We start from the raw sequence: 25,619 nt of genomic DNA, 5'->3' as shown, positions 1-25,619 counted from the left end.
AACATCAAAGCCATACAAATAACCACGTGTAGACAAAAGTTAGCTACTACAGACGCATGGATTACCTATATAACCAATTTAAGCAGCTGTTACTTTGCTAGTGGCTCTGATCTAACCACAGAAAGCTACAGTATGCTGTGTGAGATTTTGCACTGTTAAAAAGATTAAATAAATATTTTCAGATACATTAGACAGAACACAAAATTCATATTATTTCTTCACAGCAGGTAAATTAGTGCTATCAATTAGAGGCAAGGGAATTATGGGGTTTCTAAGACACATAGGGAGTGAAAGAAGACTATGTTGTGAAACCCTTTTTTTCTTAACGTAAATTACAGAGTGAGATGAAGATGGGGGTTCTCATGAAGCCTGGTGATTATTTCCTCCTCTGTGGGTTCTGAGATGTGTTCCCTAAACCAAGGAAAAATGAGCTGAAATGAATGACTCTTACAAAAATGACTCATCAACATTAGTCATACCAAGTTAAATGGACATCAGCAATTTTGCTAAGGATATAAAGAAACAAGATCTTAGTTACCAGCAGCAGTGCAGTATTAGTATAATGTTTATTGTATATGTTTATGTCCCTGTAGAAAAACCCAGTTAATTGATTGTTTGGCAGAGACTTTTAGCTAGGGGCTATACAGGGATGTTAGTCAACGTTTTGAGAAAGAATTCCTAAGAAAGCTGAAAGCAGGTCAGTGTTTTCCAACCTGAACATCAGCTGGACAGTAGTCTCAAAATCAGTCAGGCTCACATCAGACACAGAGGACCCATGACTTCTGTCCCACTTGGAGATGAAGTTCTAGATCATGAGGGTAAAGAGTATATTAATATGGAACATTTATTTAGATATTCTTATCGATTGTTATCAATGTACTGATCTTACCTCTATTATCAAAGCCACAAACAGATTCACCCACATGATTGAAGAGGTCCACCACCAGGAGATAAAGTAAACCTTTGACCATCTGTTTCAAAAATATAAAATAATACATCAAATGATCAGCCAGTTAGGTCTCACCCAACTGACAGAGGCACTTCCTTGTAGAAACAACTCACTCTGATGTGTGTCTGGAGTAGGCCTCAAGAAAAACATGCCAGTTGTTCACCACCATGATGTTATAGAGTAGAACTAGAGATGACTAAGGAATAAACGGTAAATAACAGTAAATAAATATACACATATGCATGCATGGCATCGAAACATTGAAAATCACTTAAAATTAAACCATTGTATTGTGTGTACTCACAGCAAAGTCATCAAAGTTGTTTGCCCAGTAGCCAAGTTGTTCATATGACCCACATGCTGCTGAATCATTGCCACTGACTGTCCTTATTTGAGAACTGCACCTATAGAGGAATGAATAAGTATATCGTGTTTAAAGGAATGACTGCACCTATAGAGGAATGAGTAAGTATATCGTGTTTAAAGGAATGACTGTAGCTATATAGGAATGAATAAGTATACCGTGTTAAAAGTGTGAAACTAATTCAGTGCTATGTACGTTACTCAAGGTGTGTTTACTGCCAGTTTGATCAATATACATCACCTTATATTACTGTGAGACACGATCACTCCCTTGAACAGCCACATCCCAATGATTGCATAGATATAGAAGACAACCTTAGGAATGGGCATACGGTTATTTCAATGTGAAAGCATGGTTAAGTATTCATGTACACAGTAGCTTCTCATGAAAATAAACATCTATTAGAACACGACGTTAGTAGCATGCAAACTCAACTCGCAAACAGAAAATTGTCCCAAGACTTTTTATTATTCTTGAAGCATTGACGTCTTACCACTAAAATCCCAACAAAAGCTCTCAGGTTCTTCACCAAATCCACAAGGGTGCTGGCCGCCAGAGCCATTAGCTGAAATGGTAACCAGGCAACAGTTTTTCCATTACAATATTTAAACCTTCTCATACTCCATTCTACATTAACAAATTACAGTTACAGAAACCTGACCCTTGGTGTCCATTTAAATAACACTTAAAATTCCGAATTAGTCCTAATTATTCCTGGTTAATTTATGCTAACTCCAACATTTATGCATTCACAGTACCTTGATTTTGGGGATAATCCTCAAAAAGCGGACAACAATCAGCATGTTCACCAGATGTGCCATTTCAAACAGAGGGAGCAGCCCTTTCTGGGCAGGGTTCCTGCAACATAAAGGACCATCCTGATAAACATTTATGTACTGTGGACAATACAACATCACTGTGGGCAATCTGCGTAATATCAACATTTCTTTATCACAGAATGTTTTTGTTCCATTCACTAAGAAAGTGCAAATGATTGGTTCAGTGCTCTCAGTTCCAAAGAGAACTTACCAGTTGGGATATGGTAGTCTATAAGTGGCAAAGACAGATACCTGGAGAGCCTATGGAAATCATAACAAAAATGCATGTTGGCACATACTGTATTTGTAAAGATAGAGTTAGAATGATACCACATACGGAAATGCAAATGAGTAGCGAATGTCATTAGCGATCCGGCATACTATTCTAGTGTACAGATAGCAATAAAGCCATTAAAACACAGTGTAACATCATACCCACTAAAGATCAGGATGTTAGAAAGCATTGTGGGTTGATTAGCCTGCCCTGCTACAAGAGGAAACCCCAAATTGACAGTATTGTTAAGGTTGGGGCCACTGAGCAAAGGCACCAGCTAAGTTAGTTTAGGGAGGCTATTGTATTGTACTGCCTCATGATCACACAGTACTTAAACATTGTGCTTACCAGTAACAGTACAGTTAGAAACCCATCAAAAATGTTACTTCCATAGGACACGTAGCCACTCCATCCCAGAACAATGACTTTTATTAACATCTCCAACAGGTAGCACATAATGAAGAAACAGTTGATAAACTGCAAAAGATAAGGGAAAGAAGTCACAGAGAAATCTTAGAAACTTGACAAATTCAAATGACCTTCATTTTTAGGACTTACACAGTCACAGCCATGTTGGTATTATGGTAATTATAATACATGTTTATCAAATAATCACAGTTTATAACTTTTGTTTTTTAAACTTTGACTTCCCAGAGATAATTTCATTATAAACGCACCCAACCAAAAAGCCAGGAATCTCCAGAATCAAAGTGATATTAGAAAACTGTCTCATCTATCAGTACTACTGTCTAACTATCTCAAGCAACTAAGCTCTCTGCACAAGAGTTGGTCATGAACAGCTTGTATTTACTTTCATAAGAATGAAATTACATGAGAATGAAATTATGTGAAGGATCCAGTCACCTCCAAATAGTAGTCATCTCGCTGAGACAAGGTCTTTTCAGAGTCAATCACGAGAATAGCCTGCAATACAGAAGCACTTTAGATGTGCAGTTAAGGTCAAAATAATTAGCCCCCTTTAAGAAATCAAACAAAACCCTTTCCAAGCTTGTCCAAGGAAATTACCAGTTCCAATAGGGTTTTGGGGATAATTACTTCCAAAAGAACAAAGAACAAATTTCCACTAAGTTTGATGAAGATATTTTACAATGTGCTGAGTTGAAACAAGAACAAACAAAAATGACCAAAAGGCCAAAATGATTAGCCTTTCTGACTCACAACTGACAGCAACCTCTTACTGCAGTTCCTAAGTAGGTTGGCACGGTTCTTGAGGGATCTTAGCCCATTCCTCCACGGCAAATAGTTCCAGCTCATCCAAATGACATGGTTTCAGGCACAGACCTTCACATTGAGCTCCCTCCATAGATTCCCAATGTGATTGAGATCTGGGCTTTGAGAGGGCCACTTCAGGACCTTGATTTGTGTCCTTCAAAACGTTTTGGACCACCTTGGATGTGTGCTTCAGGTCATTGAGCCTCATTCTCGAATGCAGTTAAGAACAAGTTCAGAAGAAATTTCTTCTTAACTCCACTTACGAAGTTTTCGGGAGAAATCTGGCATTCATGAAAGTTTTCTTATCTGGGATTCGTTCTTAACTCAGAATTTAAGAACACTAAATAGCAGTCGTAAATCGGCCAGATTTTTCTTAAGGGCTGAATTTGTGAGAAATCGTTGGTGATTGCGTTCACATCAATTCTACAGACATTATCGGATTTAAATAATTATAATAATAATAAATACAAGAATATTTGTATCATTAACAATTACGTTTCACATTTATAGTCATGATTCTACGAGGCATCATGATGTCCTAAAATAAATAAAAGCACTCCACGAACACTGCAAATGTAAGTGAATAAATCAGCACTAAACTCAGTCGTGTGGATATAGCCATGGTGGAATAGAATGGACACATCTACATTCTGCAACAGTACCTCCACCTCTGCACCGGTAAAGTTAGGTCTGCGTTTACTCGTCCGGTGCTCGTTTTCCGCTTTGACATGATTTTGATCCGTCTGAAGTTGCTTACGTGTTGCCTGTGGAGTCTGTGGATTGTGCACACGTCTATTCAGTTGCATGCCCTTATAAGGAGCTGGCGGGGCGTATATGTATGCAAATCCAGGTGTACGAGAATGCGAGTTCAATTTAAGAATCCTCATTCGGGGGAGCACAGCTGAGAACACTTTGGCTGTGTAAGAACCCATTCCCAGGCGTTCATGAATCCAGCTGAGATCTTTTCTTACGTTGGTCTTTGGAAATTTGGAAGAAGATATTTAAGAAGACACTTAAGAAAATGTTCGAGAATGAGGCCCATTGTCTTTCTGCAAGACCGAATGGCGACCTAAAACCAGACTGGCAGTAGATTTCTTCACACTAACCTTCAAAAAGTCAACATTATCTTCTTTCTTCATGACCCCATGCACCCGGAAAAGGTTCCCTATGCCTGAAGTGATTTTATGGTTGAAGGCCTCTCCCTTCCTTCTTCAAACAAAAGCAACATCCATGTGCCCCAACAGCTCCAGTCTTGTGTCATCAGACCATAGGACAGACTTCCAAAACTCATCCCCATATTTTAAATGGTCACGGGCAAACTTCAGTCTCGCTTTAATGTTCCACTGTGTGAGTTTTCCTTAGGCAATGTCCTCAAAGATCACCGTGATAAAGAGCCCTCGCAACAATCTTCCAGCACAACACAACAGTCAGAAGAGGCCAGTTCAGCAAATTGCCTCGCAATCTAGCCACTAACCCTGTTCATTAGAGTCCATTTAGTAGAGTTCAATGCTGACTGATTGGGGGCAGATCGGGTTCAGGTGTGGTTTCAATGTGCTCCATTTTCTTGAACACAGGGGCACATTTGCCTATCTCACCAAAATAATGAGCGACCTCAGACTAAACTCTGATGTAAATAAAGTCTCTATACTTATCCTGTTAGATCTTAGTGCGGCATTTGATACCATTGATCACGACATCCTAATCAATAGACTTGAAAAGCTTATTGGGTTATCTGACTGTGTATTGAACTGGATCAAAACATATATCAGAGGAAGGAAGTTTTATGTTAGTCTAGGAGACCATATGTCTGAGAAACATGAAAGCTGCTATGGGGTTGCACAAGGGAGCTGCTCAGGTCCATTACTTCTTTCTCTTTATATGTTACCACTCGGTGACATCATCAAAGAATATAGTATAGATTTTCATAGCTACACGGATGACACACAATTGTATATATCCGCTGAACCTAACGATGCGACCGCCATAAACTCCATTACCAACTATTTATTCACAATAAACAAATGGATGAACGATAACTTTCTAAAATTAAATGAGGACAAAACTGAAGTCCTACTTATCTGCCCTAAATCAAAAAGAGAGATGCTAACGAAGAATCTAAGAGGTTTAACCCGCTGGATTAAACCTGAGGTGATAAATCTCAAAGCCACCAAAACAGCTTTCTTTCACCTCAGGAACATAGCAAAGGTGCGACCATTCATAAGCCAAAATGATGCCGAGAAGCTAATTCATGCTTTCATATCAAGCCGGCTAGACTACCGTAATTCACTTTTTGCTGGTCTTCCCAAGAAAACAACTGAAAGACTCCAGCTCATTCAAAACTCTGCAGCTAGATTATTAACCAAAACTAAAAGGAGAGAACACATTAGTCCTGTCCTAGTTTCTTTACACTGGCTTCCTGTTACCTTTAGAATTAACTTCAAGGTCCTCCTCCTCACATACAAAGCTCTAAATGGACAAGGACCTAGGTACATTGCTAACTCTCTTATTAACTACACACCAGCTAGAACACTGCGATCATCAGATACAGGTCTATTACAGGTCACCAGAAGCAGTCATAAGAAGATTGGTGATGCAGCCTTTGTCAACTACGCCCCAAAATTATGGAACACATTACCCATTAATATTAGGGAAGCAAACACGCTAGACACTTTCAAAAGGCAGCTTAAAACCTTAAAATCTTTTTACCAAAGCATTTTATTAATTTTCTGTGGGGTTGATACTAACTGTAACTTTCACTATTTTTACTATTTCAGTACTATTTCAGGTTTTATTACTTTTATTACTTTTATACCTTTTATCATGATTTTAGTAATCCAAAAAGCCTATCGGAACATCAGGTTCTGATACGATGTTGATCATTATTTAACTCCATGTATTGCTCTTGCTGCTTGTTTTTATTGATTTTATGTAAAGCACTTTGAACTGCAACTCTTGTACGAAATGTGCTATATAAATAAAGTCTTACTTACTTACTACCCCAATTTTCAATACATTTGTTATACAACAATCAAAGATGTTTTTTTAAAAAGGACCAAATACCAAGTACCAAATGGGGGCCTTTACATTGACAAATCATGTTATCATGTTATCATGTTATCGTGTTATCATTAGACAGAATTTTAAGACAATGTTCCATATCTCCTTGGGGGCTAATCATTTGGACCATAACTGTATGTAACATCCCTTCATTCTTAGCTTCAAAAGCAGAAAACTGTTTAAAATGTCACACAAAATGTCACATCATCTCTACAGGCTGAATAAGCTATAATGACATCTGTTGTTAATTTGCAATACAATGCCAAAAAGGCTGTATATTGCTAACAAGTGTTACAAATAAATCTAGTTTTTGCAGAGCATGTTTCATATAATAAACACCAGTAATTTAACTTTAATTTAAATGTAATCTCTGTGAGGACTGTATTTTAAATGATACATGACGGGGGAGTATTACACCATCATTCGTTACATAGTAAAAACATGATTTTGTCAAGGGTAGCTAGACTAGCTAGATTGTACAGCTGCTCTTACACAGATGCAGAGGACGTTAGCCAAAGCAACAGCATTCCCTCCCACAGTGATGACATGATGACTGAGCTGGAGTTTCTGCAGAATCACTGAGGAGTACTCTGGAAATGGAGGGTGCTGTGAGGAATACATTGAGCACAAAACAGGAAAAAGGGTCTGGTTATCCAGTATTTCAAAAAAGAATCCACCTACATAAGATATATGTAATGTTTTGATGACTGTTATGTTTGTGATGCACATACATACAATACTTTTGCTGGGGTTGACTACATGTTAAGTCATGTTAACGACTTAATATTCACACATATCAACATGAGTTCATCACACGCTAGCAGCTGCCAACTGTTAATGGTGATCACTAAGCTAGAGATAGCTAGGACAGTTCATAGCAACGTTAAATGAGGCATGAGACCTCGGAGATTCACGCTCCATAGCAGTCTGGAAATGACGGTACAGTATCTGCTGCTACTTCTTCAGTGAATGCCCAGTGATGTGATTTACCTGTTTGATCCTCTCTTTGTCCAGTTCATCAAACAGCATCTGAAAGGCCTCTCTCTCAATGTGGCCATTATGTGACTGCAGCGCTTTCTACTAAGTAAACAAAATGATAAAAATAGAGCAAATAGAAACTGTAAAAGAATAGCTGTTTCTGTTGTACCTGTCCAGATGAATCTGTCTGATCTGAGCTACAGAACATCTTTATACAGGATTTAAAAAAACTATAGTATAAAATCACACAAAAACTATAGTATTAAATCACAAAAAAACTATAGTATTAAATCACAAAAAAACTATAGTATTAAATCACATAAAAAACTATAGAATTAAATTACATAAAAAACTATAGAATTAAATCACATAAAAAACTATAGAATTAAATCACAAAAAAAACTATAGTATTAAATCACAAAAAAACTATAGTATTAAATCACATAAAAAACTATAGAATTAAATCACATAAAAAACTATAGTATTAAATCACAAAAAAACTATAGTATTAAATCACAAAAAAACTATAGTATTAAATCACATAAAAAACTATAGAATTAAATCACATAAAAAAACTATAGTATTAAATCACATAAAAAACTATAGTATTAAATCACATTAAAACTATAGTATTAAATCACATAAAAAAGACTTAGGGGAATGCAGTTTCACCAAGCATGCCCAAACAGACTTTAATGATAGCTTGCCGGTAGTAGGACTCCATATTGACTCGTCTCAGAACCTTGGTCAGCGTCTTCACCAGCACAGATTCACTACAAAAACATAACACTCACTACATGGCACAATGACATTCATGATGTTAATCACTAGTCTACGTGTCTGCATGCTTTAAGGTACCACAAAAGATAGCTTTAACAATTTTTTTTCTTTTCTAGTCTGCCAACGAGGAAATTTCTCTGCACAAAAACCCCAAAATTGTGTGTGCTATCAATGGGTTTTCACAGAGCAGTGTGGATCAACATTGGGGGTGGGGGGTGCAAACCCAGCTGAGATAGCAAAAACATTACTTCTATAATGTTGATTGAGAGCATCTTCGGAAAGAGATCCTTTCATACTGTCACACTGCTTTCTGTCATTATGTTTTGTTGTAGATTCCCTGTCGTGCATTTGAGTCCATCCAGCCACACTGCAGCATGACACATACTGTGCAATAATAACCTTTGTTGTTAATATTATTGGCTGCCGTTTTGGAAAAGGATCAGCCATCATCTTGAAATAATGTATTACACTTAGCTTTCATTAGAAATGAATTTTGAGGCACTGATATTTCCATTATTGTCTGCTAAAACAGTTATGCTTTAGATCAGAATACTTGCTTTAAACCGTTGAATTCGTTATAACCACTGAGGTATAAGGATTCATAATATTTCTAGATTAGCCAATGTAAAAAGGAATTACTAGACTGCAGGGACATGCAATGAAATCTGACTGGAACTCTCAGTATAATTACGTCTGTTTGAGACTATTTCAGATACTGCATCCTGCTCATAAGACCCCATGAAGCAGTAACTCACATGATGCCATCTTCAGAAAGAGTGAGTGCTGGGCCCTGGCAGCTCAGGACCTCAAAGGCAGCTCTGATTGCCATTCTCTTTCTCAAGATGGAGGTCTGGATGGAGAGCTAAGGACAAGACAAGACATGATCTCCAACCAACACTTCTCAAATCAGCTCATATAAGGCCACATCCGTGAGAAGACATGAGAACTCACCAGTAAATACCCTCTGAAGTGATTATAAATGATGGCAGTCAGCAGGTTCATTAAAAAGAATGTTCCTAAGAGACATTAGATGATATTTAACTTCTGAATTGTATAATATGTTTAAATCTATACAGGTTATGTGTTTAATGATGCCATGCACATTCTGAAAATAAGTATACTTTACCGAAACCACTAAAGAGGATGAAGAACAAAGAGTACAATCTGTTTGAGGAGTATGCTGGAGTCATCACTTTACAACAGGAGACAAAACAACCGTGTTAAAACCAAAACAATAGTCTTTTGTAATTCAAGTGAGATTATTCTGCTGCTTAAAGTTGTGAAGTAAATATGATTATGTACCATCTGGATTATTTGCTGTAGTGAGAAGAACCAGCAAAGACGTAAAGGACTCAGGGAGGTTCTTGAAATAGGTCTCCCATTCTACGTTGCTCTCGGATTCCTTGTGGAGCACATAATGTGTGGATGTTTTAAACACAATTGGGGGAGAAATCACATTATTTTACAGCATTTCAGCTGTGCACAGACCTATGATTTAGTGGCAGCTGATTAAAGAAGTGCTATAGAACGTGTGAGACCGTTAGGCAAATATGAGGGATAAAGTCGAGATAGATAATGTCAAAACTGACTACGAGTCATCTATCAAGAGCCAGACTAGCATATGATATAAGCCTCAAGGAGGAGTTATGAGAAGTTAACTGATCCTACGTCATTTAGACCATATACTGTTGTGGCAATGACAGTAGCTCCTCCTAAAGTCAGTGACAATTGCTTACACTTATTTTCAGTATTTGCCCTTTATGTTCTTACCTCTTGTCTCGAGAACAGTAGCATTCCAAATATAGTGAACAGACACAGGTGAAGAACTACGAGCAAGAGCACACTAGAGAGACAACAGGTATATATTAATGCAGGTTTGGTATTACTGAAAAGATGGATGTATCTTTGTCTCAGGACTTTCACTGAGACAAAAACAACACTTTTTAAACAAATGTGTATTTGTACCATTCAGGAATACTTGTGTGAAAGACTACTGTTTCTCACTGTTTACCTCTAACATTTACATGTTTCAAAAAAGGGAAAGGGATGCTTCCCATAAGAAAAGAAAATCCAAAAAGAGATTAAAAGTGAGATTTAGGTTTAAATCGGCTGCTTCTCAGATTTCTATATGGACCAAATTTCTCCTGTGGTGTTAAAGGAGATCTAAACAGGGTCACAAATCACACTTCGTTTTTTCTAAATGCTCAGACGTCTCAATATTATCTCTTCCTCTTCTTTCTCAAGACAAACTTGGTGTTTGTGGATGAGGCACAATAAAGTGCATTTTAACTAGCGTATGACAAGAAGACTGTGCAGGAGAGGGGTAGCTAGGAGATCTCTCTTGTAAATTATGACAGATTTTTACAATAAAATGTCTTTCTAATTTTCTTCTCAAACTTTTTTCCTAAGGAGTTTTAGGAGAAATATTAAAGGGATACATTATTGAAACAATAATGAGATCACATACATCTCCTGAGCTTTCAAAGATGCATCTTTTGGAACTACAACCCCATGTGTGTATATGTTTTTAGCTCCATCATATGGTGGTTGCCTCTACAGAATGGAAAATGAAATGGGAGGGTCCTTTACAAACTTTACGAACCCTCGGGTATCAAGGATTTTGAGATTTGATGTGTTTTTACTTGTTTAAATTCTGACAGTTTGACATGTAAGCCCATAGCGCAGCCTCACAGCCTCCTCACTCTCTAACATGCCTGACATGTCCTCTTCTAGCTCAGCCATAGCCCAGAAACATGGGCAGTATCTGCATGTTCCACTCTGGCCATCTGTAGCTTCACCTGTACAACTACAGCACTACCACTACTATGGCATGAGGTTCCTGAGACTTGTGACCTTGGTAGTGAAGGAGTCTCTTTCTGGCGAATCTTTGTGAAAACCTACCAATATCTAGTTCTCTTTTGTGGATACATAATATGCAAGTAAACAATGAAATAGAAAGCAAATGTACTTCAAAGGAAGATGTACCTCACAATTTCTGGTAGAGTCCTTTTGATAGATTTCAGTGTCTTCTTCATCAGTGATGAATTTTGCAAGAGGAAGAATGGCCGTAGTAGTCTTCTGATTCTAATATCATGCTTCAATCACATAAGAAAAGCCTTGTTTTGAAATCCTCGTACTAACAACCGTTCACAAATACTTTAGGAACATTTGTCAACAAATAATGTAATATTACATTAAATAAGTTCATATTAGATTTAATTTTGTTCAAATAATAAGAACTACATACATTTAATTAGAATTAAATTTGCTAGGGAAAGAAAAAAAGGAAACTTTACCTCTTTACAAAACATAGTCGAGGATATTGTCAAGTCTATGAGAGACCCTGTGATGACCACCATGTAGCCCATCAGCCATCTGCAGTTCCAAAACTCTCCCCAACCAATCATGTAAATCTATATAAAATGGAGAATAGATATTACATTGGGTTGGATAGAAAAGGGAAAACAATGTTGCTAAGATTTGACTATCCAGTACACTTCTATATTAAAATATAAAAAGAGTTTTTAATTGATAATATACACAACTATTCATATCAAATTCATACAAATTCATTCATACATTCATACAAAACAATCTGTAGTTCAAGAAGTAAGCCAGGGTGTACAATGTCCAAATGCACCTTTGCAGCCAAATCAAGTGTGAAGGTGAGAAGGCAGAGCATCTCAATGGTCTCAGTTAGTCCACATGGGGCTTGCCAGGGGCACTGTTTATAGCGGAGGTCAGAGGTCACGGACATAGAGGAAGGACGCTCTATGAAGGCAAGGCCAAGGATGAAAGCTATCATGATATTCAGCATCCTGATTTGTAGAGGGGGAAAGAGGTCATATGAACAATAGGGCCCATGTGAAACAATATGAAAAAAATGCAACACTTAAAAACTAGGGTTAGGGCTGTGATCATTTTACCATTGCCATGCTCTGGAGTAGTACTTCCTGTACAGATGAAGGGCTTTCGTATCCATGTGATGTTTTATGGAGCGATACTACCAAAAGAACAGTGAGGAAATCTTAAATTAGACAGTTTATTCTTTTTTCTGGCAATTAACATTGTTTCTGTGCAAGGTGGAAGTATCCTACGTTTATGGCATCTTCAATCAGAACAACTGCTTGTCGGATGTAGAGGTCCTCTATACAAGTGAAAACGGGATAATTCAATGTTTTACACCATAGGATTGGAAGGTATCTTACAGCCGATTGAAATATTTCTATGAAGACCAACAACACCAACGTATCACCTACCACAATGTGAATGCCAAATAGAAGAGCGCCTTTCCCTTGGGCTGAATTTTTCGTTAATTCCATGATCTTCTGAGTGTTTTAATATGCCTCCTTTGAGGAGTGGTAACGTTTCCATCGAGTTCATTCAATGCAACAATACATAGAAGCAAGTCTATCAGCACTATGATACTTTTTCAAAGTACCGAACAGATGTATTACAACTGACCAGTTTCACTCACCATAATTGTAAGCTTGAGACCATTAACCATTAACCAGCCTGGTTCAGTTTCTTCTATATTTGCATCCAAGGAAACCGTTTTCCTTCTGTCAGAACTGTCTATCCTATGCAATCAGGGAAGATCTCAACCCGGTATTTCACAAGTTCAGAAGAACGGAGGTTATTGGATGCTGGCAGCCGCTACCCTGTTAAGTTATTTGCCACATTACTGAGAATGTAAGTGAATTGGTTGCTCCAATATCTCCGAGGTCGTTCTAAGGGACGAATTAATTGGGCTTTGTCTAAACTACACTAAACTAAACTTTAACTGGCTTTAAAAATACATTTATTGAGATCTCATAGATCTGTTTTATTGCAGATATTTTGACCAGGTGAATTGAATTTAACAATGGTAAACAGCTAAAGGAGGTAGGCTATTGGTACAGCACTTGAAGAATTTGAGATGATGGGAGATGATATTGTTATTTTTGATAAACGTTAGGAGATTCTAAGTTTCTAAGGGGGGAGAGAAATTGCACAAATACTTCATTTCCCAACATCCTCTACTGTGGGCGTCCAATCCTCTTCTAATCTCATCATCCGTCAGGCTGTGAGTTGGATTAGAGGCTAGGATAAGATTCCAGTACGGGAGTGATATCTGATTATTAGGCCTACTATCAGAAGAGCTTGTGCATGATTGTCAGTGAGACTGAGAGCATTAGAATACACCTTGAACTCAGCGATGAAAATGGATTTAAATGCCATAATAGAAAAAATGGAAACTGGCGATCAGGATGCCGCACTCATAGCGCTGCAGACTTATAATAAGGAGGTAAAATATTACTATTTCAAACCCGATGCTGATGTGCCTTTCATGTGTCATGGTTTTTAGTGTATTGTTTTGTCATCGGAAACTGAAGTTGTCGACTTGTTTTAGAAACGCGTATTAGCTTGTTGTTTCCAGAGCCATGAATGCAAGTTATATGCGTAGACGATGCGTATTTCTTTACCAACGTAATAACAAATCACGAGCGTCTAGTGTACGAAGATTTGTCAAGGCTGGGGAGTAGCCTACACCAGTAACCTATGTTAATTAACCAGTTACATACATGAATAGCCTACATATGCCCACATAACCTGCTTGTATAGTTAGTACTTTGTATATTCAAAGCTGCCGTTGTAATAGATGATAATGATTGTTTGTAGATGATAATGTATTGTTGTGATGTTATTACACGGACAGCTGCCAGTTTGATTATTGTGAAAATGCTAAGGATGACTCAAAGATGTATAACAGTTTGAACTTTGCTCATGGGTGTGAAAAATAACAACTTGTTAATGGTTTTCCATCCAATTTCCAAGTCTGTATTATGCCGAACCTTGATTCTGACAGTAAACATTTGGACCACCACTTGCAGGAGCTTTTGGCACTGAGCTCATGTCTTTATACCAGTCAAATAATACAGAGGATAGCATTGTCACTGCTCTGTTGTCATCTGTTGTTTCATAACCGTAGCCCCTTGACCACATGCCCTTGCATTCCTCTCTAGAAATGGTCTGCTGGTCTCCTTTACGAATTGGCTGTGGTAATGGTTGCATAATAAGAATGTAATTGTATTATCTAACAGTATAAAAATATTCAAGAGTAAGAATAGTGATTAACAAACAAATAACACATTCAGCTGTTGGTTTTACTGAGAGCTAACACAACATGCATTTTGCCACCAGAAACCCCATTTAATCAGCATGCTCTGGGATGAAGTTAGGTTGGACCTGTCTCTGTCATTTCTGTCATTTTAGGACATAACAGTACTAATTATAGCTAATTATACAGACTAAAAGTAACTAATTATCTAAAGACTAATTATACCCACTCATTCTAGATCCATTTTGAATCGATTTAAAATGTAAAAAATACTTTGACTTTCTTCTGACGCAAGGGGATTAGGGCCCCGGCAACACAAATAGATTTCTCAGGTGCACTATAAATCCTCTGCATGTAGGCTGAGCTGCTTCTAGCTCTTTGCTGAAGCCCTGTATTACTGCATTACAGCCAGCTAAGCCAAGAGGACTTACTTGCACAGAAGTGACTTTTAAATGTATGGTCTGGAAAGAAACTCACATACACATAAATGTACTTCTTCCCCACCTAATGATAAATTGTCTAATTGCTGTCAAAACATACAGTTTGCTGATAAGGCATGTTTCCTGACCAAAACTGATATTTCTCACAACAAGCATTACAGTCTTCAGAGCTCACACCAGTGGCAGTGGCAGACCTCTGTTATTCTGTGAGAAGCCATACAATGATCATCTTTCTCTATTTCCATAGAAGAGCCAGTGCTTCACATTCGAAACAAATGAGCACGAGCACAGAGAGGTAATGTTTGACTTGTTTTTATTATTGGCATATGGGATTGGACATGTTACAGACTTGTTTTTATTATTGGCATATGGGATTGGACATGTTACAGACTTGTTTTTATTATTGGCATATGGGATTGGACATGTTACAGACTTGTTTTTATTATTGGCATATGGGATTGGACATGTTACAGACATGTCAACACCACTGGAGGTCCACTGAAAGTGTTTTGTCATTAACACACAAATGAAGATTTAATTGTCAAACCAAATGGACCTTTAACATATTACACTCTGATTTTATAGGAGAATAGTTGATGGATGACGTCTGTTTTAATAATTCATCTTTATTTTTCTGCATGCCTGTGTTATAGGATGGAAATTTACAAGAGGTATACATGATGCTTAAAGTAACCTGCTGTAAGCAATGTTTTGTGGAAAACTTTAGGAACTGCCATTACAGGAAAATTGAATCTGGGACTCTCCTTATCTCTGTAATTGGCTAACTTAAATATTGTTTGACTTTTAATCTATCAGGAAATGTCCACAGGGATTGACATTCCTGCGTGCCAATTATCTTGCAAATGCCCAAGAAATTGGGAGGTAGTGGACTATGGTGCAAGTTTGCAAAAAAGGCTTACATCGCTTACAGCATGTTTAATGTACCAGTAGTTACATAATGTAACCCTTAGAACCCAAAATGTATTTCTGTAAACATTTTTACAGAACTACATTTTGGATTGTATAGAAGGCTAAAGACACCACATGTGACTGTTTTGGATGACCTTTCATGGGAATCGATGTGTATAAATGTGGAATAGTGAAGCAGTGCCCTCAGACTACCTCTGTCTGACCCACTTCAGTCTCATGATGCTTTTTGGATCTATTTCTAAAAGGAAAGTATATGAGCTGCTGTTTGTGAATAGTTGCTAGCACAAAGTATTTAGAGTTTAGGGGCAAAGTACACTACGGCATTTCATTGTCAAACTTGGCTTCAATTACACAAACTTTCCTAAACCTCACTGAACCAAACAAGATCTATCTACTGTTTTAGTGTGTAATTCGAGGGTTCAGTAGTAAAAACAATATCTTTATTACCTTATCTTTGAAAAGGTTGGTCCCTGGGTGAACGTATTTCATTAGGTGCGCCACCTTGGCAACCATGTTCTTTTCCAGCTTCTTCTTCAGCATTTGGATCTGTCTCGGCACCTAAACCTGTCAAGTCATTACCCTGCCCCATTATTTTCGGTTAAAACATTATGTTGTTACTAGACAGTAAAATTTCCATGAAGACTAGGAAGAATAAGCTTACTACTAGCTGTATGCTTTTTACTAAGACCTAGATATATTGCATCTTTGTGGTCAATACAAGTGGCTGGACTAAATGCATTCAGTTAAGTTTATTGTAACATTTACATATAATCTTGGGATACTATTGTTTGAAAACAATGACTTACTCCTGTTCATTCAGGTTATTGATCTGGATCATTCCATGAGTATTTACTGTGATCGCACTATAGCAGATCCCTGAACTAATCTTAGATCAGCTTTAATCTCGTATCTTCTGTTGTTTGGCAGGTCTAACAGACGCAGGAGGCCAGTCTGTGGAAGGAAAAGACAGATATAAACCATAACATACATGGACTATATTTCAGATATGTGTTAATTATTCAGGAAGACACTATGTTGTGCCTACACTGTCTCAAGTTTGTTTTACTATCTTATTTGAGATTAAGTTGTTGACTCTTCTAAATTAAGTCTATTTTCCCCCCCCCTTTTTATTAATTGCTGCATAGATTGAATATATTGTGAGCATATTATAACGGAAAGATTTAACTGTCAGAAAACTGTGGTTGGCAAATCAGAAAATGAATGTGTTGGCCAGAGCATAATGAATAAACAGCAGGTGTGGTGTGAGGCATGGTCAGTGGGTTGTCCATACACTTAAGGTAGACTCATGGTAGCATTCTACATCAATATTTATATCAACCTTTCCCTGCTATCAGTCATTAGGGACAACTGTCTGTCAATGAGCTGAATGACTGAATGACTCAGATGTGTCCACAGGATTACATTTGTGAAGATATTTCAGATGCACAATAATTCGAAAGCAGTTAATCTGGGATTAGCAGAATCAGAGTGTGAATAACACGTGCTGTTCAGGCGAAGGGTGAATGAAAACTATTACAGGGAACACGTTGATCACTACCTTCTAATGCCCACATTTATACCTGCATTCCCATGAAGATGTAATCACCATGTAAACACCCCATCCCAACATTCAGTCCTGATCTCTGTGGGGTCCCCAGCTCTCCAGCTGTTTAAGTGACATTGTCATAGTAGTGGTGTGTGAATGTCTCCTCATCTGTGCAGCGCTTGGGGGAGCTGGTGCTGAGCTTCCTGGAGCGAGACCTGCAGCCCTCCTGTCAGCTTGCCTGTCTGGAGACCATCCGCATCCTGTCACGTGACAAGAAATGCCTGGCTCCCTTCAGCAGCCGCGCTGCCATGGAGATATTAGCCCATCATGCCGCCCTCACACAGAAAGAGGGAGAGGCGACGACCGAGATCCCGGACCTGGAGAGGATTGTGGAGGCCCTCAAGTGCTTGTGCAACATGATACTGAACAGCGAGGCGGCCCAGGGGCTGGGGGCCGAAATGCACCTGGTAGTGGGGCTGGCTGAGAGACTGAAGCAGTGTCGTGAGCCAATATGGAACCTTGAGGTGCTCTTCTTTGACTTGAGGCTAACCTTCATGCTCACCGCGCTGCGGATGGACGTGCGCACCCAGCTGCAACAGGAGCTCCGAGGGGTGAATCTGCTGGCCGAAGCCCTGGACGCCACGCTGGGAGTGTGCTGGCCCGACACGTGCGAAGTGGCCCGCGCCGGGGTCACGGACGGGGAAGAGCTGCCTCCGTTCAGTCGTGAGGTGACAGAGTGTGCCATGGAGATCCTTAAAATCCTCTTCAACATCACCTTTGACACCAACCACCGCCAGGTGGATGAGGTGAGAGGACAGAGATCCACCCATGAATCCATCAAATATTGCATGTAGACAAATGAGTTAAATAAGGTAGGTAGTAGTCAGGGCTAATGGCCACTGAGTAGCCTGTGGTATGCCATAGTAAGGTGTGGTCCCTGGTTAGCTGGTTTGTTGAGGTATTGAGGTAAGTGTGTGCCATAGAGAGATGAGACATACAGTATTGTGTACAACTGAGATTACTACGCCAAGAACATAAAAAAAAGGAATATTGTGCAAAATAAACATATAGTCAAGCTTTCAGGAACATTCTGTGCTATTCAGCTTTCTTCAGATAATCCTTAGACCAAAACTATTTTAGTGCAATATCCATTTCTCCACCATTCAAGCTTATGCCGATGCCATTTTGTGTTTGTTATTATTGTGGAACCCGGCAGGAGGAGGCTGCCATGTACAGACACCTGGGGGCCATCTTGAGACACTGTCTCATGAGCATAGCAGACAGCGAGGACCGCACAGAGGAGTTCCACAGGTGAGGAAAGAACCTTTGGACACCTAAACACCTGTGTCTGGAACTGCTAGCCAATTAATATTAACATTAATATTATTAATATTGAGGCAATATTCATGGTAACCATGGCAATAACTCAAAATGTCCTAAGTATAAGAATTCAATTATGTGCATACTAAGGGGTGTGGGGACTGTCTGCACACTGATTTCACTGATATATGAGTTTAAGTTCTGAGGACTATCCATTGTGTGTGTGTGTGTGTGTGTGTGTGTGTGTGTGTGTGTGTGTGTGTGTGTGTGTGTGTGTGTGTGTGTGTGTGTGTGTGTGTGTGTGTGTGTGTGTGTGTGTGTTTTGCTGCAGCCACACCTGCAATCTACTGGGAAACCTGCCTCTGCCCTGCCTGGATGTACTTATATTACCCAAAGTGCAGCCTTGCTCTGTTGAATACACGGGGGTCAACATGGACGCTGTCAACATGCTTTTGGATCTGATGGAGAAGAGGCTGGACAGGGTCAGACATCAGATAAATTATCATTTTTTTTATTGAATATCAAAACATTTACTGGCAAGACAAATATATACAGTAATAGCCTTTTGTCTCTTCACATGTAGTGTCTGCTCTTCTTGGTTGTTTTTGTTGGAGAGTAGTTTGTGACCTTCTTGCTTGTGCTGCTGGTGTACTCAGACTGGTGTACCTGTTGTTTTCCTGAGAGCATTGTTAACGGTGTCACTGTGCACTGGGCACTGGGGAACAGACCACAGCTGCGGCTACACGCTAGCAGTCTCTAAAGATATTCACTAATTGCAACTACTGATGTCATATACATTTCAGTAATATGGCACATTTCTTTGATATCTGTAGGGAAAGAAGCTGAAAGAATCCCTGCTTCCCTCCTTGAACCTCCTGACAGAAAGCTCCCGCATCCACAGAGGGACCAGGAAGTTTCTGAGGATGAAAGTAAGCCGCAGGGGCTGCTATTCACGTACCTGACAGATCAACAGTTTTGGTGAGGGGGTGTGTAGGGGTATCTTGGCCTGTGGTTAATGTGGAGGCTGTGGTTCTCAGGTTCTCCCCCCACTGAGAGATGTGATGACCCGGCCGGAGGTCGGCAACACCCTGCGGAACAAGCTGGTGCGCCTGATGACTCACATAGACACGGACGTCAAGCACTGCGCCGCGGAGTTCCTGTTTGTGCTGTGTAAAGAAAGCGGTGAGAAGCGTCTTCATATCATCAGTTATTACTAAATATTGTGCCCATGAAATAGAAAGGTGGTGTATCAGATGTGGCTTAGTTGGGTTGCGAGAGGTAGTCAGTAACTCCTTTTTACAATCCTTAATGTAAATTAATGAAATATTCTAGCTATATTAGAAAATGACTAATGTGGTGGAGGACTATTGACTACCACAGACATTAATGAAGTGGCATTCATGGAAACGATAGGGCATGAATAGCCACCATGATATTGTTGTTGTTGTTGTTGTTGTTGTTGTTGTTGTTGTTGTATGCCATTTTCAGCTGAGGGTGTGCATTCCTTCTCTGGGCGTGTTCACAATATTCCATCTACAGATTTGTATTAATCCAACAGCAATGCATCAGCGCCTATGTTAGCTATTTTAACATGTGCAAGTTCATAACATGGAGAAGGTCTGGAGAAGGAGTTACCAGGGAAAGACAAAGTTGAGGCCAAGAGCGCTGCTTTGTGCTAGCCTTGCTGGGAGAACACCCAACTCTCAAGGTCAACTCAGCAGTGTTGGTAGCCTATGGAACACTTAAAATGACTAAACATGGATCCTGCCATTCTCAAGAATATTCAACCACGTATGATAATCGGTTTAATAAGATTAACAAGCTATATTTCACTAACATTTGGTGAGCAGCTACCAGATGCCATTGCTCGTGATGTCGGACAATGTCCATAACCATGACGGGTGGTTTGTAGTCCACATAGACACTATAATGTGATTGGCTAAAATTGGAAGAGATCTGATAGGCTGCAGAGAATATCTTTTAGAAAAAATGCATTTGTGAATCTAAACGCGTTAGGAAAGTTCCAAAAATCCACACAGACGAATGCAGGGATTTGTAACTCGTGTTCGTCAGGTTGCAAACAAATGTCATGGGGTCATTTATTTGTGAATCACAAAATACATTTGTGAATCATGAAATACATTTGTGAATCGCGTTTCGTTCGTTTGAATCGCGTTTTGTTTGTTTGTGACTCGCGTTTCGTTTGTTTGAATCGCGTTTCGTTTGTTTGTGAATTATGAAACAAATCTAACTCCATAGTTTAATAGCATGGTGGAAGCAGATTCACTTGACAGCACAATTAGATGGAAAGAGCCGGCCTGTGTACCTTTGGTGGATGGGAATATACACGTTCAGCTGTGTTACAGGGAGTAGTTCATGTCTGAGTGATACACAGTCAGCTGTGTTACAGGGAGTAGTTCATGTCTGAGTGATACACAGTCAGCTGTGTTACAGGGAGTAGTTCATGTCTGAGTGAGGGGATATATGGTGATCATTCTAAAATCAACAGCACTGATCATGTGGACACTTAAAATAAGGCTTTATTGAAAAAACGTGGTAACATGTACTGCAATGTATATATATATATATATATATATATATATATATATATATATCATATATGTGTTTACAATGACGCACAGAAACTATGTGCAGTGTATGAACTGTTGTCCTAATGATGGGTGTGAAATTGCTTTTCTCCCATACTATAGTGTCACGCTTCATCAAGTACACGGGTTATGGCAACGCAGCGGGTCTCCTAGCAGCACGAGGCCTGATGCGCGGGGGGCATAACCCAGGACACTACTCTGAGGACGAGGACAGTGAGACTGAGGAGTACAAGGAGGCCAAAGCCCAGTAAGACCAGAGAACTTCTGCTTCACTCTCGGTGGCTCTTCGCGGACCACTTAGCATAGTTTTTCAATTATAGCTATAATTCAAAATATAATTATAGCTATAGCTATAATTCAAAACATATTTTATGTGTGATCTGAAATGATCCAACCAAATACCTTGGTGACGCCAAACTATAAAGTTCCGGTTAAACTTCCTTGGTGGTTTTAGCGTGACAAATCTTTGTCTTTGTGTTGTTTTAAGCTTGTTCTCTGTGTCCCACCTTACTGACATCTAACTCCTTTGCTAGAATCAACCCGGTGACAGGACGGGTGGAGGAGGAACAGCCCAACCCCATGGAGGGCATGACGGAGGAGCAGAAGGAGAGGGAGGCCATGAAGCTCGTCCACATGTTTGATAAACTCTCCAGGTATACTTTCATATGTCCTCCATGATGGAAAGTTCCAAGAACTGTTTTAAATGTAGATGACAGAAATATGTGGTATAATCTTGTGTCCAACTGTCAGACATCCATTATGTGAAAAAACAAAACAATAATGTAACCCTAGGTAAAACAGTTATATTTATTGTCTGAAAAAGGCATACTGATAGACAACCAAGAACACATACTTCATCATGATAGTATGTTTTTTTTTAATATATGATTGTTTTCCAGGGAAAATTTGATTCAGCCTATGAAGCTTGAGCCAGACGGGCAGATGACCAAATTGAATCCAGATGACTTTACCAAACTGTCTCAGCAGGGACAGATTACTCAGAATGACAGTGACTCTGAAGTTGAGTAAAGCTCCACTGAAATAAGATGATGACACCCATAACACCAATGTAATTACACAGGACACCCAATCATACCCACATCCCCGACGACTGGGAGAAAAGGTCTGGTAACAATTTGGCGGCAGTCTTCCCTCCTGTTAGGATGTGTGTGCACTTACGTATATGTTCAGTGGGGTGTAATTGGGGAAAAAAACGATTTGAACTGGAAAATCCAATTGTTTAATATTTGGGAAAATGGTTAAAAAAATAAAGCTGTCACAGACCAATCCAGTCATGGTGATTCTAGACCTTATTTGTTCCAAAACCTCATTTGCTATATCATCATGCTGTGCTGCAATCCCAGGCCAAGGATATATCCCCACTTCTGTCAATATTTTGATGCATTTTGGTCTTTGCTTTATCACGCTTTTGTAGAAATGAGGGATTTTAGGGTAATTGGCAGATGAGTTACCATCTTGAGGTAACATTAGAACAGTTTCTTCACATTGCTACTGCCATGCCCTAACAAACTCTCATTCCACAGCCTGCTGAAACCAAATGCAAATGCATTTTAAAGAGTAAGAAAAAGAACAAAGAGTGTGAGATGAGAGCAGGAGATGCTTTTCATGACGGAAGTGTAGTGTTCATATCATTACTATGTTACAGGCACATTTATAGTTTTTTTTTTTATATTTATTTTGGGCTTTTTATGCCTTTATTTGGACAGTGCCACAGTGCCCCCACATTTATAGTTTTTAACCAGACTTGAGTTCGATTATAGGGATTATAGGGATGCCGACAAAAGGAAATTGATGAATACCAAAATTGTCAAAATTATAAACATGATCAAATATGTGCATACTCTCTCTCATTGTTATTAGTTCATACACACCTTTGATGAAGAAGGGACATAGAGTCTTATAGTATCACATTTCATAGGGAGCAGTGTTTCATGTTCCACTACATATGTTGTCCTTCCTTGTATTTAATTGTGCTTCACAACAAGGAATGTGAAAGGTCTCCCATGAGAAAGTCTGGTGATAATTAGTGATTTACATACGATGCAGAATTTGCTAACTTCTGCAGGAAGAAAGCACTTATTGTGTCGTGTGCACAAGAAACGTATAACGAGGTAGCATGATCATTTAACATGGTAACTGTTACAGTGACAATCAGTCGAAGCCTAAAGGGTTTCTGTGCTAGGGGTTTCATCTGTTAGCTGTCTTTTGTAAGCACTGATGTATAGAGATGTAATCTTACAGAACACTGTTGAAATGTTCCAGAGATGTCTTGTATTTTTTTGGACACAGATAATTTGTAATCTGAGCAGGGTACCAACTCCATGTGAATTTGTAATTGGTGAAGTATGAAGGGTGTTCACTGAGCATCCGTGCTGAGGACAGTTCTTTGTAGACAGTCGCAGTTGGCCCAGATGCTGGTGAAATAACACCCTTGCTACTCTACTAGACTGCTGGCAAAATACTGCCATATGCGGTTTGCATTTGACTAGCTTCAGATCATATTTTAGTTATAGAACTCTATAAGGAAAGATAAAATATTTTCTAACTAGCAGACCATTCATTTGGTAGCGAAATATATAGATGGCTTGTTTGTTCATGCAGCCAAAGATCAGTGTCTGAAACGCTCCCATAGGCTAGTAGCTGTACACGCTATCTTACTCTAAGTCTGAATAAGCTGTTACCATGATACCCACCTGCAGCTTCACAGTTCAGAAACTAGTTCTCTGACAACTACACTGATGCAGACGAGCTGGTCAAACATGTTTTATTGCTTCCAGTATATGGTTAGGTAGAGGCTTATTATTTTGCCAAGATCTGACTAAATAGTCACTGCATTCTTTGTGTTGTTATTTGTCTGCATCAAGGGATTTCAGATTATGTTTGCACACTCTTTTGTCCATTCATTTTGATTTAATGGTAGGCAGCTAATGGTGGAGAGAATTGTATATTGTAAATGCTGGTCAGGTATATTAATATAAATGATACATTGAATTCATTTATTGTACTGTACAGTGTAATGGTTTAATGTAATAAAATAGTTTTCAAATAATTGCTTTTTATGTTTGTTAATAGAATTACAAATAGGTAGTAAATAAATGTTTTGCTTTGCCATTTTCTAGTACATAGTACATGAGATTCTGAGATTCTTTTGAATGAAGAGTGCGCTACAAATCAAATGCATTATTATTATTATTATTATTATTATTATTATAGTATAGTAAGGCATGCACATGCACACTCATAACATTTTAAAGCAGACTGCCACAGAATTTTCCAAATGACATATCTTACTCTTAGCTCCGACCTAAAGGAATGAATTACTGTTAGAAAAGCACTGATTTATCAGAGATGCCCATTAATGTCAACCTGTTTGCCATTATCCATGATTTGTTCAATTGCAGATCCTTGACATGATTTTATTCAACGGTAAGTAGATTCTGACAGTTAAGGGAATGTAAGGTTTGAAGTGTCTGCAGTTGCATTTCCCAATATAAATCAGTTTCTTGTGCTGTATACTCCATGGCCACTTCGGTCAATGGAAACCCAAAAAGGCCGACCAGGAAATATGCACGAGATGTGTACTAGACATGAGAATGGAATGGAAATGGTTGAAACTCAACTTTTGTATTCTAAAGGCAAACTCCTCCACAGTTTTTTAACTTCCCAGGTGTTGACACAGATTAACACCAAGATTATTTAAAGCAACACTATGTAACAATTTGCCACTTTTTGAGGTATTCTATATGAGCAACTACTTTTGGTTTCATCCTCAAATACATTTTGGTGGTACATGTGAGGGACAGATAAACACACCTGTCGTTCCCACTGTATGTGCTTTTATACATAGTGCATAGAGTGAAAATGTAAGAAACATCTTCACAGCACCACATAGTAATATTGTCAAAATATGTATAAGGCTATAAAAGCCTCAGCACCTGTCTCTTGAAATAGGGAAATTGCAAGTCCCTTCCAAGATCTCAGAGAATTTATAATTATGAAGTTCCCTGTGTTTTCACATCCATTGAAATCCATTTTACAGTTGGACGCATTGATTTCTCTACCCCAGCTTAAGCACTTTTGAGTTTTTTCTTATTTATTTATTTTCTTATCTTATTTATGTAGTTATTTACATATTTGTTTGCTTCTTTTTTAGTTCATTTTGTTTTGCTTGTATGTATGTATTATGTACTTAATTGTGAT

At 38.7% G+C, this 25,619-nt stretch overlaps 2 protein-coding genes across 5 annotated transcripts; one reads left to right on the top strand and one right to left on the bottom strand.

Moving 5' to 3' along the window:
* Nucleotides 1–332: 332 nt before the first annotated feature.
* Nucleotides 333–12,933, bottom strand: LOC105911270 (two pore calcium channel protein 2). The gene is made up of 25 exons (XM_012840055.2): nt 12,918–12,933; nt 12,551–12,600; nt 12,380–12,456; nt 12,094–12,271; nt 11,750–11,866; nt 11,439–11,548; nt 10,224–10,296; nt 9,756–9,855; nt 9,580–9,645; nt 9,405–9,469; nt 9,209–9,315; nt 8,365–8,446; nt 7,686–7,772; nt 7,188–7,301; nt 3,270–3,329; nt 2,754–2,882; nt 2,343–2,392; nt 2,072–2,171; nt 1,807–1,878; nt 1,554–1,627; nt 1,254–1,347; nt 1,063–1,145; nt 890–971; nt 714–805; nt 333–411 (listed from the first exon to the last, which is right to left on the bottom strand). Exons 1-25 carry the CDS (start codon nt 12,931–12,933, stop codon nt 333–335), a joined length of 2,157 nt encoding a protein of 718 aa, XP_012695509.2.
* Nucleotides 12,934–13,483: 550 nt separating this feature from the next.
* ric8a (RIC8 guanine nucleotide exchange factor A) lies at nt 13,484–24,468 on the top strand. 4 transcript variants are annotated; one of them, XM_031564318.1, is made up of 12 exons: nt 13,484–13,740; nt 14,459–14,494; nt 15,241–15,288; nt 15,647–15,664; nt 17,646–18,275; nt 18,686–18,780; nt 19,121–19,271; nt 19,623–19,718; nt 19,827–19,971; nt 21,501–21,645; nt 21,932–22,051; nt 22,298–24,468. In XM_031564318.1, the coding sequence occupies exons 1-12, from the start codon at nt 13,651–13,653 to the stop codon at nt 22,425–22,427; spliced, it is 1,704 nt and encodes a 567-aa protein (XP_031420178.1). In that variant the 5' UTR covers nt 13,484–13,650; the 3' UTR covers nt 22,428–24,468. The 4 variants fall into 4 exon arrangements, with proteins under 4 accessions (XP_031420178.1, XP_031420180.1, XP_031420179.1 ...); XM_031564320.1 differs by lacking the exon at nt 14,459–14,494; XM_031564319.1 differs by lacking the exon at nt 15,647–15,664.
* Nucleotides 24,469–25,619: the final 1,151 nt, after the last annotated feature.

The sequence above is a fragment of the Clupea harengus genome, chromosome 3 (genome assembly GCF_900700415.2).
Source record: "Clupea harengus chromosome 3, Ch_v2.0.2, whole genome shotgun sequence".
NCBI lineage: Eukaryota > Metazoa > Chordata > Actinopteri > Clupeiformes > Clupeidae > Clupea > Clupea harengus.
This window is presented reverse-complemented; position numbering and strand designations above follow the sequence as displayed.

What these genes read in the sequence shown, in the direction of transcription:
- LOC105911270 (XM_012840055.2), bottom strand. An exon ending in GAGATGACTACTATTTGGAG is followed by an intron (nt 2,883 to 3,269) that starts GTGACTGGATCC and finishes TATCTTTTGCAG; the next exon opens with TTTATCAACTGTTTCTTCAT. An exon ending in ACAACTTTGATGACTTTGCT is followed by an intron (nt 1,146 to 1,253) that starts GTGAGTACACAC and finishes TTTATTCCTTAG; the next exon opens with TCATCTCTAGTTCTACTCTA.
- ric8a (XM_031564318.1), top strand. Translation starts at nt 13,651, where the DNA reads ATGAAAATGGATTTAAATGCCATAATAGAAAAAATGGAAACTGGCGAT. An exon ending in TCCTTTACGAATTGGCTGTG is followed by an intron (nt 14,495 to 15,240) that starts GTAATGGTTGCA and finishes CTATTTCCATAG; the next exon opens with AAGAGCCAGTGCTTCACATT. An exon ending in ACCACCGCCAGGTGGATGAG is followed by an intron (nt 18,276 to 18,685) that starts GTGAGAGGACAG and finishes GGAACCCGGCAG; the next exon opens with GAGGAGGCTGCCATGTACAG.